Source organism: Heterodontus francisci, chromosome 24, assembly GCF_036365525.1.
Source record: "Heterodontus francisci isolate sHetFra1 chromosome 24, sHetFra1.hap1, whole genome shotgun sequence".
Taxonomy (NCBI): Eukaryota; Metazoa; Chordata; class Chondrichthyes; order Heterodontiformes; family Heterodontidae; genus Heterodontus; species Heterodontus francisci.
The window spans coordinates 67,768,440-67,781,470 of NC_090394.1; the positions used below are offsets into that span (position 1 = coordinate 67,768,440).

A 13,031-nucleotide genomic window follows, 5' to 3' on the forward strand; every position below is an offset into this window, starting at 1 on the left:
GCCATTTCTATCCCTCATTTTCACAGGAACATGTCTCTCCTGCACGCTAATCAACCTCTCTTTAAAAGCCTCCCACATATCACATGTGGATTTACCTTCAAACAGCTGCTCCCAATCTACATTCCCCAGCTCCTGCCGAATTTTGGTATAGTTGGCCTTCCCCCAATTTAACACTCTTCCTTTCGGACCACTCTCGTCTTTGTCCCTGAGTATTCTAAAACTTACGGAATTGTGATCACTATTCCCAAAGTAGTCCTCTACTGAAACTTCAACCACCTGGCCGGGCTCATTCCCCAACACCAGGTCCAGTATGGCCCCTTCCCGAGTTGGACTATTTACATACTGCTCTAGAAAACCCTCCTGGATGCTCCTTGCAAATTCTGCTCCATCTAGACCTCTAACACTAAGTGAATCCCAGTCAATGTTGGGAAAATTAAAATCTCCTATCACCACCACCCTGTTGCTCCTACATCTTTCCATAATCTGTTTACATATTTGTACCTCTATCTCACGCTTGCTGTTGGGAGGCCTGTAGTACAGCCCCAACATTGTTACCCCACCCTTCCTATTTCGGAGTTCTGCCCATATTGCCTCACAGCTCGAGTCCTCCATAGTGCCTTCCTTCAGCACAGCTGTGATATCCTCAGCTGTACATATCCTATGTACTTTCTCATTCTCACCTGACCTACCTTGGCTCCCTGTCCCTTAGTGCCATCCTCTCTATAAATTCCACCATTGCCTCTTCCCATTCTTTTCCTGCAAACCAACTCTATATCCCCTCTTGAATGTTCCATTCCTCTAATTTGTACCACCTTGGTCATACACTCAGCCTCCTTCCTAATCTTCTTGGCCTCTTTTTTTTTTTTTTCTCCCCCCAGCCAACTTTAAAAACCCATCTCTTTTTTTTTTAAAAAATCTTTCGTCGCCCCTCCTAATCACACACACTCTCCTCCTGGCTTAGCATGTTTGCTTGTTCCTATTGGACCAAACCTTTACATTTAAGCCATTATGTAAAACTAGCTGCTTGAGTTACTGGACAGTAATCTGGAGTTGAATCTAGGCCATTCCCTCATTCACCAAGGGCCACAGATTTAAATTATAACATGAGGTTCCTAAGTGAGCATCTAGTGGGACTTTGGTTTTATGGATCAGTGCTGTGCCATGAGATGGATTTATCTATTTGGATGCTGACCTCTATTTGTGTTGACCTATTTTGGTCTGTACAAAACTTCAGAGTTGGCATTAAGCCAACCATTTTAAGTATGAGATGCTTCCCCATCTCTGCCAATTTTTCAGCAGATCTGGAGCAGTCAGAGGCAGAAAACCATTAGAGTCCCGGCTCTTCTGCATTCTGTCTGCTTTCTGGTGGTTAGTCAGCTGAAACTACACTCGCTTGTGTGCAAAGGAAGGAAACATGGTTTCTGCCATCTGCATTCTTTGAACACTGGATTCATGAACCAGCTGCTTGACCCTACATCTAGAGGTTGGTGAAGAGAGCTGCAGGGTGAAACTTTTAAAGGGGCCTGTGCACACCAGGTAGGAGTGCAGCACTGTACAATAACCATTGTTGAAAAGAGCTTTTAAAATTATTTTTAAATGGGCAGCATGCCAGGCACTTTTTTCCCCCTTGCTGCAGCAGTTACCTGAGTGTGACATACAACTCCCTGGCAGATGGTGGCAAGCCTAAAACCTGTGTAAATTATCCCAGGACCAAAATTACACCTCCAATCAGGAGGGCATCTCCACTGTGGGGAAATTCTGCTCCACTAGAGATGCATCAAAATCCCTGCTATCCGGGGTTTGAAAGCCTAGACCTTTGTTTACCATTGTTTGGAATATCACCAACCTTTCTAGAGGGACTGACTTCTACTGCTCTCTTCGTATTTGCTGCTCATTTCCACACTTGCTTAGTTCTGCCCTTGGGTTTTCAGTTGTGATTTGCCCTAAAGGTGTATCCTTCCATTCTTGAACCATAAAGTGGATGACCAGGATTAAGTCAAGTGCATTTTAAGGCATATATACCCCCTGATGCCATTGATGCACAGAAAGGTGGGTTTGACTGGAACTCCATCTATAAAAACGTATGATTGGTCAAAGGGACACAATCATCCCAGAAGTGAATGGAATGCCGTTTGATCATCTTGTGATTCTCCGATACATTTTACAACCCCTTGTATTTATATAGTGGCTTTAAGTAAGATGTTCCAAGGTGCTTCACAGGAGTGATATCAAACAAAATTTGACACAGCCACATAATGAGATATTGGATTAAGTAACTACCTACCTTCACCGTGTTTACAAATGTAAATAATTTGACATTCCAGTTGTTTACTGAAAGTCTTGTAAAATATATATTGAAACTTTTTAGGTGTTCTGAAAGCTCTTTTTGGATTTTTCTGAATGTGTAGAATTTACTTTGCCATTTTTTTTTTAAAGTCTGGTGATATCAGCTTGAAGCAGTGGGCTGAGTTCCTTGTGAAATACTCCCTGATTCCTTATCAATTAATTGCTGAATTTGCTTGGGATTGGTTGGACATGCACTACTGGACATCGCGTTTCATAATTGTCAATGCAATGCTTCTATCAGTCCTGGAAGGCTTCGCATTCTGGAGACTCTGGTCAAGAGGAGGACTCAGGTATGTAAGAGTTAAAGCTGCTTCTACTGTGTTAATGAGTAACTAAAAGTGATTGTCTCCTGAAACTTGAGAACATAAAAACTGAATGTTGTATGGGAATCTAGAGGCTAAAATACTATTTAACTTTCAGTCCTTTCCTTTGAATATCAGTAGATAGTGTCTTAAAGACACCAAGAAAAGGAGGTACAGGAAAACATTCAAATGGGAGGTGAATGGTGTTCTGTAAAGCATTTCTTACCTTTAAGTGTCTTGGTCTGATTTTGTTTAAATCATCAATATATTTTAAAAGAAACCACTACTCTTATCTAAGTTCCAAATCTTGTTTAAGATTTCCTTTATAATACTTTAGAATAATTTCCTGATTACTCAGATTGTTTATATTGAATTAGTGAATCTTGCCATCTTTTATTCCCAAATATCTTTATTACTCTGATTTAAAAAAATATATTTTAATCATGAGTGTTCAACTTTGCTAAATTATCCTAATCAAAGTCATGAATGACTTTTTTTTGATTGACAGTGTTACATCATCCATCCTCGTCCTCCTTGGTCCTCCAGCATTTGACATAGTTGACCAACCACATCATCCTCCTCCTTGACTACCTTTGCAGGCTTCCATTCCTACCTGTCCAAATATAGCCAGTGCATTTCCATCAGTGGCTTGTCTCTCTTGTCGTGCACAGTTGCTTCCTGATCCATCAGGGATTTATCTATAGTCGCATCCTCTTCATCTACATCGGGATCTTGGTCTGTGGCCGCAGGGCTACCTTTCACTTCTCTTGACCCTTTGACCATCTGTGCTGTCAGACTGTTTGTTTGTCTCATAGTCTTGAATGATTTCATAACTCCTTCAAAAGTTGTCATTGTTGGTCTGACCATGAACTCTTTTCCCTAGTTAAACTGATACCATTCCCCTCTGTGGTCTCTGTCTCGGGCTGTCTCAGACCATTTGCAACTTTGCTGTCCTGTTTGACGTTTTGAGCTGAGCTTCAAACCCCACATCCTATCCATTGGTTTTATAAACATCTTATTTTAAACCTAAATTAGTATTCTAATTTTTTTTTATCCATGGATTGTGCAAATAATTGCACTGTTCTCTTCTAGGACTATTCCTCAGAAAATGTGGAGTCATTTCTGGAAGGTATCAAGCCAAGGAATCCTTGTTGCTATTTTGTGGCCAATAATTCCTCAATTTGTTTGTGACTGTTTATTTTACTGGGCTTTGTACTTCAATCCAATCATAAATATCGACCTGGTAGTGAAGGAAGTCCGGCGTTTAGAAACTGAAGTGTGACTAAAATGGGCGGTCACATTACATGCCCAAGAACAACTTATTACAGCAAAAGTATTAACGGTGTACATATTTGTAAATACGCTGTTTCAGTTTCTAGGTAGTCTAGGTATTTGCCACCACATACTGAAGCAAAATGTTCAGAAATGACTGTATAATTCAGAGTTTAAAGAACTGAAATATTAAATCTGAATTGAGGGAAAAAAAGACATTTCCTCTATTCAACTGTATAGGATTAATATGCTATGACTGTGGACTGATTACCATTCTGTAAGGGTACTGTTCGGCTCTAATTACTGCAGTTAACACCTAGCTGGCTTTAAGCAACCAATTTTCCTGCATTTTTAATCTTTTTACATTTATCCTTTCTCTCAAACTTCACCCAGGAAACTAATTGTTTTTTTCATCTGAGGAAAGTCTTGTATAATTCAATAATACTTGCAATTCTGCAAACCACATGTGCCAAGTCACCCTTTTAAGTTTCCTTATGTCAGGGGCTACAGTACATCATGTATCAATGTAAATTGTGGACAGAAGACAAAGTTGTAACTGATATTTTCTTCATAATCTTCACCTATCTTAAATTTATTTAGCTGATCTGAATTTTGAAGTTGAATATGAAATTTGTGCATTTTTGTAATCAATTTGTTGAATAAATTCTATTTTTGCCTTTCTTTTAAGGTTAATCATACTGGAATAGCACATTGTTAAAGTAGTTTAGTTGGTTGAATGTAAATGGTGATCTGCAATCTTGTTTCCTACCATTGATGAAATCGTCAGTTTCCGAAAGTGATTAAATGGAGTTCTTTTTTAAATGACTGTTTGTCTTTTTTAAAGAAAATTACAATGATGCTCAATTGTTTACCTCTGTCTCTATGAAAAAGAAAATGGAAATATACAGGTCTGTCAGCATCCAAAAAGGAAAAATCTGCTTGATAATTAGAGTAGGGGCAGGTTTTTTGTTTTTCAATATTTTAGTCATACTCATTACAACACACAAGGAGGCCATCTGACCCATTGAATCCATGCAGGCTCTACAATTAGCCCTATTCCCTCACTCTATCCTTGTAGCCCTGCAAGTTTATTTCCCTCAAGTGCCCATCCAATTTCCTTTTGAAATCATTTCATCGGTTCCATTTTCACAACCCTCAAAGGCACAGAGTTCCAGGTGCCACTCGCTGCGTTTATTTAAAAAAAAAATTAAAAATTCTTTCTCTCTTATTCCTCCCTCCACCCTGCATATCTCTTGCCCAAAAGCTGGAATCTATATCCCCTCGTCCTTGTACCGTGAGCTAATGGGAACAGCTTTTCTTCACCTACCTTATCTAAAGCTGTCATAATCTTGTACACCTCTATCAAATCTCCCCTCAATCTGCTTTGCTTCTAAGAAAACAACCCTTGCATCCTTACTAAACTGTGGTACCAGAACTGGATGCAGTATTCTAGTTGTGGCCTAATCAGAGCTTTATACAAGTTTTTAGCTTAATTTTCCCTGCTTTTGTACTCTTACCTCTATTTATGAAGCCTAAGATCCCAATATACCCTGGCATCTTCAAAGCTTTATGCAGGTGAACCCCCAGATCCCTCTGTCTATGTACACTATTCAGAACTGTGCCATTAAGTCTTGTATTGCCTCTCCTAATCCCTCTGCCAAAATGCATCGCCACACGCTTCTCTATTAACTTCCATCTGTCACTTGCCTGCCTATTCTGATGGCTTATCTAAGTCCTGTTGCAGTTGATTGGTATCCTCTGTGTCTGCCACACCTCCAACTTTGTATCATTGGCAATTTTTGAAATTTTACTCTCTATTCCAATATTCAAGTCATTTAAATATAAATAAAAAAAGCAGTGGTTCTAGCACTGAACCTTGGGGCACTCCACTGTCAACAATCCTCCAGTCTGAAAAACAGCTGTTTACCATGACTTGCTGAGTTTTTATGCAAGCTGACACTGACCCTGCTATTGCATGAGCCTCAATTTTGTTAAACTGCCTTTTATGCAGTACTTTGTCAAATGCTTGCTTTCTTAAAATCTAAACAGATAACATCCATTGCATTCCCTTCAACCTTCTGTTACTTCATCAAAAAATTCAATTATTATTCGTCAAGCACAATCTGCCTTTTACAAATCTGTGTTGGCTCTCTTTTAAATAACTCAAACCTCCTTACCCCCTTTCTTGAACAAGGGTGTCACATTTGCCACTCTCTAATTCTTTGGCACCTCCCCCATATCTAGGGAAGCTTATGGCAAGTCCTGCTATCTCCACCCCCACTCCTTTAGAAACCTGGAATGCAAGCCACCTGGCTTTTGTTCAAGTCGCAGTGTATTGGGAGTTTGAGTTGGGTGAGGAGGGGAAGGAGGCACTCCTCTGCTTTATCTAACTTTTTCACCCTGTAGGATTTGGTTCTTACTCTACTACAGGGGAAGAAGCAAGCTGGTGAGTATTTGGTAAATGGTTAAGGTCTATTCTATGCCTAAGTTTTAAAATAGTACAAGAACTGGTAAGATTAATAAAATAAGTAGGTGATTAAAAAGCATTAAGGATGACCGGACAGGCGATGTGTCACAGCTGCAGCATGTGCGAGCTCCTGGATACCAGTGTGATCCAGGGCGCAAACGTCTGCAGTAAGTGTTGCTGCTGGAGGAGCTTCAGCTCAGTGGTTGAGCTGGAGGCAGAGCTGCAGACACTGCGACACATCAGGGAGGGGAAAAATTACCCGAACGCTTTGTACCAGGACCCTGTCACACTCTTTAGGATAGGGTCTTCTGATTTGGACAGTTGTTAGCAACAGGAGAGTGTGGCTGTAGCTGAGGCAGGTAAGGGGACCCAGAGGGCAGCAGTGCAGGAGCCTCAGCCTTTGTGGTTGTCCAACAGGTTTGAGGTTCTTTCAGCTTGTTTGAAAGGTGGATGAGCTAACTGACCATAGCACCATGGTACAGGAAGCCATTCAAGTGGGGGGAGCAAAAAGGAATGTAGTGGTGGTAGGGGAAAATATAGTGAGGGTGATTGACATTGTTCTCTGCAGCAAAGAGCATGAGTCCAGAAGACTTTTGCCTGCCCATTGCCAGGGTTTGGGACATCTGCTCAGGGCAGGAGAGGAACTTAGTGAGAGGGAGGATCCTGTCGTCGTGATCCATGTAGGTACCAACGACATAGGAAGGAGGTTCTGCATAGTCAGTATGAGGAGCTAGGCACCAAATTAAGAAACAGAACCTCAAAGGTAATAACCTCTGGATTATTACATGAACCATATGCAAATTGGCATAGGGCAAATAAGATAAGAGCAATAAATGCATAGCTCAAAGACTGGTGTGGTAGAAGTGGGTTCCAGTTCATGGGGCACTGGAACCAGGACTGGGGAAAGTGGGGGCTGTACCATTGGGACAGTCTACAGCTGAACTGTGCTGGAGCTGGTGTTCTAGCAAGCTGCATAACTAGGGATGTAGAGTGGGTTTTAAACTAAATAGTGGGGGCAAGGGATCAAATTTGGGAAGATGTGGTAAATCGAAGAGTCGAGACAAGGCAAAATAAAGATATTAGTATGGAAAATAGACTGACAGAAAGCGATAGACTACAAATCTAAATAAATCAGTCAAGGCTAGATGTTACAAAAATAATAAAAGGACAAAACTAAAGGCATGTAGCATACATAACAAAACAGATGAACTGATAGCAATAGAAATAAATATGATCTGGTACCCATTACAGGGACATGGCTGCAGGATGGCTTAGATTGGGACCTGAATATTGAAGGCTACACAACATTTAGGAAGGGCAGGAAGCTGCGAAGAGGGGACATGCAAAAACACTAGTGAGCAAGATGAGGGAAAATCCTAAGGCATTTTATAAGTATTTTAAGGGCAAGAGGATAACCAGGGAAAGAGTAGGGCACATTAGAGACCAAAGTGGCAATCTGTGTGTGGAGCCAGAGGACTTGGGTGAGGTTGTAAATGATTACTTTATATCTGAGTTCACTGTGGAGAAGGACGATATAGGGGTAGAGATCAGGGAAGGGGATTGTGATATACTTGAACATATTGGGATTGAAAGGGAGGAAGTATTAGCTGTTTTCGTGGGCTTAAAAGTGGATAAATCCCCAGGCCCAGATGAGAAGTATCCCAGGCTGTTATGTGAGGCAAGGGAGGAGATTGCAGAGGCTGACACAAATTTTCAAATCGTCTCTGGCCACAGGAGAGGTACCAGAGGATTGGAGGACAGCGAATGTTGTATTATTCAAGAAGGGTATCTGTGATAAACCAGGTAATTACAGGCCGGTGAGTTTACCATCAGTGGTTGGCAAATTATTGGAAAAAATTCTGAGGATTAATCAGATAGTCAGCATAGCTTTGTCAGTGGCAGATTGTATCCAACTAACTTGATTGAATTTTTCGAGGCAGTGACTAGATGTGTAGATGAGGGTAAAGCGGTTGATAAAGTCTTCATGAACTTCAGTAAGGCTTTTGATAAGGTCCCGCAGGAGAGATTGGTTAAGAAGGTAAGAGCCCATGGAATCCAGGACAATTTGGCAAATTAGATCGAAAATTGGCTTAGTGGCAGGAGGCAAAGGGTAAAGGTCGAGGGTTGTTTTTGAGTGGAAGCCTGTGACCAGTGGTGTACCACAGGGATCAGTGCTGGTTCCCTTGCTGTTTGTAGTGTACATTAATGATTTAGACGTGAATACAGGAGGTAAGATCAGTAAGTTCGCAGATGACCCTAAAAATTATTGGTGTCGTAAATAGTGAGGAGGAAAGCCTTAGATTACTGGATGATATAGATGGATGGAGCTGTGGCAAATGGAATTTAATCCTGAGAAGTGTGAGGCGATGCATTTTGGGAGGACTAACAAGGCAAGGGAATATACAATAGATGGTAGGACCCTAGGCAGTACAGAGTGTCAGAGGGACCTTGGTGTACTTGTCCGTAGATCACTGAAGGCAGCAGCACAGGTAAATAAGGTAGTTAGGAAGGCATATGGATACTTGCCTTTATTAGCCGAGGCATAGAATACAAGAGCAGGGAGGTTATAATGGAGCTGTACAAAACACTAGTTAGGCCGCAGTTGGAGTACTGTGTACAGTTCTGGGCACCACACTATATGAAGGATGTGATTGCACTGGAAAGGGTGCAGAGGAGATTACCAGGATGTTGCTTGGGCTGGAGCATTTCAACTATGAAGAGAAACTGAAAAGGCTAGGGTTGTTTTCCTTAAAGCAGAGAAGGCTGAGGGGAGATATGACTGAGGTATACAAAATTGAGGGGCATTGATAGGAAGAAACTATTTCTATTAGTGGAAGGGTCAATAACTAGGGGGATTAGATTTAAGGTAAGGGGCAGGAGGTTTAGAGGGGATTTGAGGAAAAAAAATTTCATCCAGAGGGTGGATGGAAACTGGAATGCACTGCCTAAAGAGGTGGTTGAGGTAGGAACCCTCACAACATTTAAGAAGTATTTAGATAAGCACTTGAACCACCATAGCATACAAGGCTCCGGGTCAAGTGCTGGAAACTGGGATTAGAATAGTTAGGTGCTTGATGGCTGGTACAGGCACGATGGACCTATTTCTGTGCTGTCTAATTCTATGACTAAGAGGAGGTCAGAGGCTAGGAACCCTGCAGCAAGTAACTCACCTCCTGCCTCCTCAAATCCTGTCCACCATCTACAAGGCACAAGTTAGGAGTGTGATGGAATACTTTCCACTTGCTTGGATGGGTGTAGCTCCAACAACACAAAGCTTGACACCATCCACGACAAAGCAGCCCATGTGATTGGCACCCCATCCACAAACATTCACTCCCTCCACCACCCATGGACACTGGGAGCAGTGTGTACTATCTACAGGATGCACTGCACTAAGGCTCCTTTGACAGCACCTTCCAATCCCATGCTCTCTATCATCTAGAAGGACAAGGGCAGCAAATGCATAGGAATACCACCACCTGCAAGTTACACACCATCCTGACTTGGAACTATATTGCTGTTCCTTCACTGTTGCTGGGTCAAGATCCTGGAACTCCCTTCCAAATAGCACTGTGGGTGTACCTACCCCACATGGACTGCAGCGGTTCAAGAAGGCAGCTCGCGAGGGCAATTAGGAATGAGCAATAAATGCTGGCCCCGCCAGCAATGCCCACATCCCATGAATGAATTTAAAAAATGTCCTGCCACTCTGAAAAGGATCCATTTATGTATACTGTTTTCTGCCAGCCAATCTTCTATCCATGCTAATATGTTATCCCTGCACTATGAGCTTCTACTTTGCTCAATAACCTTTTGTGTGACTCACTGTCACATGCCTTCCAGAAATCCAAGTACAGTACATCAGCGGGCTCCCCTTTATCCACAGTGCCTGTTACTCCTTCAAAGAACTCCAATAAATTTGTTAAACGTGATTTCCCTTTTACAAAACCATGCAGACTATTCCTGATTACCTTGAGTTTTTCTAAATGCCCAGCTACAGCCTCCTTAATGATCAAGTGGGCTGGGGACAGGGGGAAAGGAACGGCCGAAAGAGCGGAGTGGCCAGAGAGAGTAGCGAGGGGGGGAGCGGAGCAGCTGGAGACAGCAGCGAGGGCGGGGAGCGGAGCGGCCGGAGAGAGCAGCGAGGGGGGGGAGCGGAGCAGCCGGAGACAGCAGCGAGGGCGGGGAGCGGAGCGGCCGGAGAGAGCAGCGAGGGGGGGGAGCGGAGCAGCCGGAGACAGCAGCGAGGGCGGGGAGCGGAGCGGCCGGAGAGAGCAGCGAGGGGGGGAGCGGAGCAGCCGGAGACAGCAGCGAGGGCGGGGAGCGGAGCGGCCGGAGACAGCAGCGAGGGCGGGGAGCGGAGCGGCCGGAGAGAGCAGCGAGGGGGGGAGCGGAGCGGAGCGGCTGAAAGAGCACAGCGGCCGGAGAGAGCAGCGAGGGGGGGGAGCAGAGCGGTTGGAGAGAGCAGCGAGGGGGGGAGCGGAGCGGCCGGAGAGAGCACCGGGGGGGAGCAGAGTGGCCGGAGAGAGCAGCGGGGCGGGGGAGCGGAGCTTGACGCATGGGTCAATACCCATTAGCGTTGCATTGCTGTACACGTAAAGCGCATGCGCAGCGGCTGACCAGGCGTGTTGCCCCAAGATGCACGTCATGCGATGACGTCATCGACGCATGCGCTAACCAGTCCTGGCAAGTCGAAACGCAGCGCACGCACAGAGAGCAGGAGTCCGTCTGCACGTGTGTGCACCTTGGCGTAGCCTGATGACGTCAGTGGCCGGCTGCATTGTCAGGAATCACTTTGCTTATTTAAGTTTAAAAAATTAGTCTTAGACCCACCCTTCTCTCTTTCAAACTGGATGTAAAATTCAATCATAATGTGGTTGCTGCTGTCTAGAGGTGCCTTTACTCTGAGGTCATTAATTAATCCTGTTACATTACACAATACTAAGTCTAATATAACCTGCTCTCTGGTTGGTTCCAGAACGTGCTGCTCTAAGAAACTATCGAAAGCATTCTATGAACTCCTCATCCAGGCTACTATTGCCAATCTGATTTTTCCAGTTTATAAGTAGATAGGCCAGAAGTAGGCTATTTGGCCCCTCAAGCCCACTCCACCATTCAATAAGATCATGGTTGATCTGATTGTGGCCTCAACTCCACTTTCCTGACTGCCGACCCCTCCATAACCCTTTACTCCCTTAGAGATCAAAAATCTATCTCAGTCTTGAATATCAAGGATCCAGCCTCCATTGCTCGCTGGGGTAGAGAATTCCAAAGATAAATCAGCCTCTGAAAGAAGAAATTTCTTTTCATCTCCGGCTTGAATGGGAGAAACTGTGAAACAGTGCTGCATAGTTCTCGATTCCCCCATGAGGGGAAACATCCTCTCAGCATCTACCCTGTCAACCCCTCTCAAAATCTTATTGTTCACTAAGATCACCTCTCATTCTTCTAAACTCCAATGAGGTGTGGTCTTACCAACGCCCTGTACAGTTGTAACAAGACTTCCCTATTTTTATACGCCATCCCCCTTGCAATAAAGACCGACATTCCATTTGCCTTCCTAATTACTTGCTGTACCTGCATGCTAACTTTTTGTGATTCATATATAAGGACACCCAGATCCCTCTTCATTTAAATAATATTCTATATTTCTATTCTTCCTACCAAAGTGGATAGCCTTACAACTTCCCACATTATACTCCATCTGCTAAATTTTTGTCCGCTCACTTAACTTATCTGCATGCCTTTGTAGACATTTTGTGTCCTCCTCACAACTTGCTTTCGTACCTATCTTTGTATCAGAAAATTTGGCTCCAATACACCCGGTGCCTTCAACCAAGTCATTCAGAGAGATTGTAAATATTTGGGGACCCAGCACTGATCCCTGTGGCATCCCACTAGTTAGTTTGCCAACCTGAAAATGACACATTCTCTCTGTTTCCTGTCAGTTAACCAATCCTCTATCCATGCTAATATATTATCCCCAACACCATGAGCTCTTATCTTGTGCAGTAACTTTTTATATGGCACCTTATCGATTGCCTTTTGGAAATCCAAATACACATCTACTGGTTCCCTTTTATCCAACCTGCTTGTTACATCCTCAAATAACTCTTAATAAGTTTGTTAAACATGATTTTCCTTTCACAAAACTATGTTGACTCTGCTTGATTCTATTTTAATTTTCTAAATGTCCTGCTACTACTTCCTCTATAATGGATTCCAGCATTTTCTCAATGACAGACATTAGGCTAACTGGCTTATAGTTTCCTGCTTTCTGTCTCCCTCGTTTCTTGAATAGAGGTGTTACATTTACAGTTTTCCAATCCGCTGGCACTTTTCCAGAATATAGGGCATTTTGGAAGATTACAACCAATATATTCACTAACTCTGCAGCCACTTCTTTTAAGACCCTACAGTGCAGGCCATCAGGTCCAGAGGACTCGTCAGCCTTTAGTCCCAATAGTTTTCCTACTACTTTTTCTCTAGTGGTAGTGATTGTAAATTCCTCCCTCCCTTTTTCCCCTTGATTTTTTACTATTCTTGAGATTTTCTTTGTACCTTCTTCCATGAAGACAGATACAAAATACTTGTTCAAAGTCTCTGCCATTTCCTGGTTTCCCATTATTAATTCCTCAGTCTCA

General features: G+C 43.2%; 1 protein-coding gene across 3 annotated transcripts in view; it reads left to right on the forward strand.

Annotated features, from left to right (window-relative positions):
- Nucleotides 1-4,742, forward strand: part of LOC137383490 (bifunctional apoptosis regulator-like) — a 39,328-nt gene extending 34,586 nt beyond the window's left edge. For 2 of the 3 annotated variants that reach the window (XM_068056480.1, XM_068056481.1), the window contains 2 exons: nucleotides 2,437-2,636; nucleotides 3,741-4,742. In XM_068056480.1, the coding sequence (XP_067912581.1) occupies nucleotides 2,437-2,636; nucleotides 3,741-3,930 (390 nt within the window). In that variant the 3' untranslated portion in view covers nucleotides 3,931-4,742. Of the gene's footprint in view, nucleotides 1-2,436; nucleotides 2,637-3,156 lie in introns of all 3 variants that reach the window. The other variant, XM_068056483.1, reaches the window with a different exon arrangement.
- Nucleotides 4,743-13,031: the final 8,289 nt, after the last annotated feature.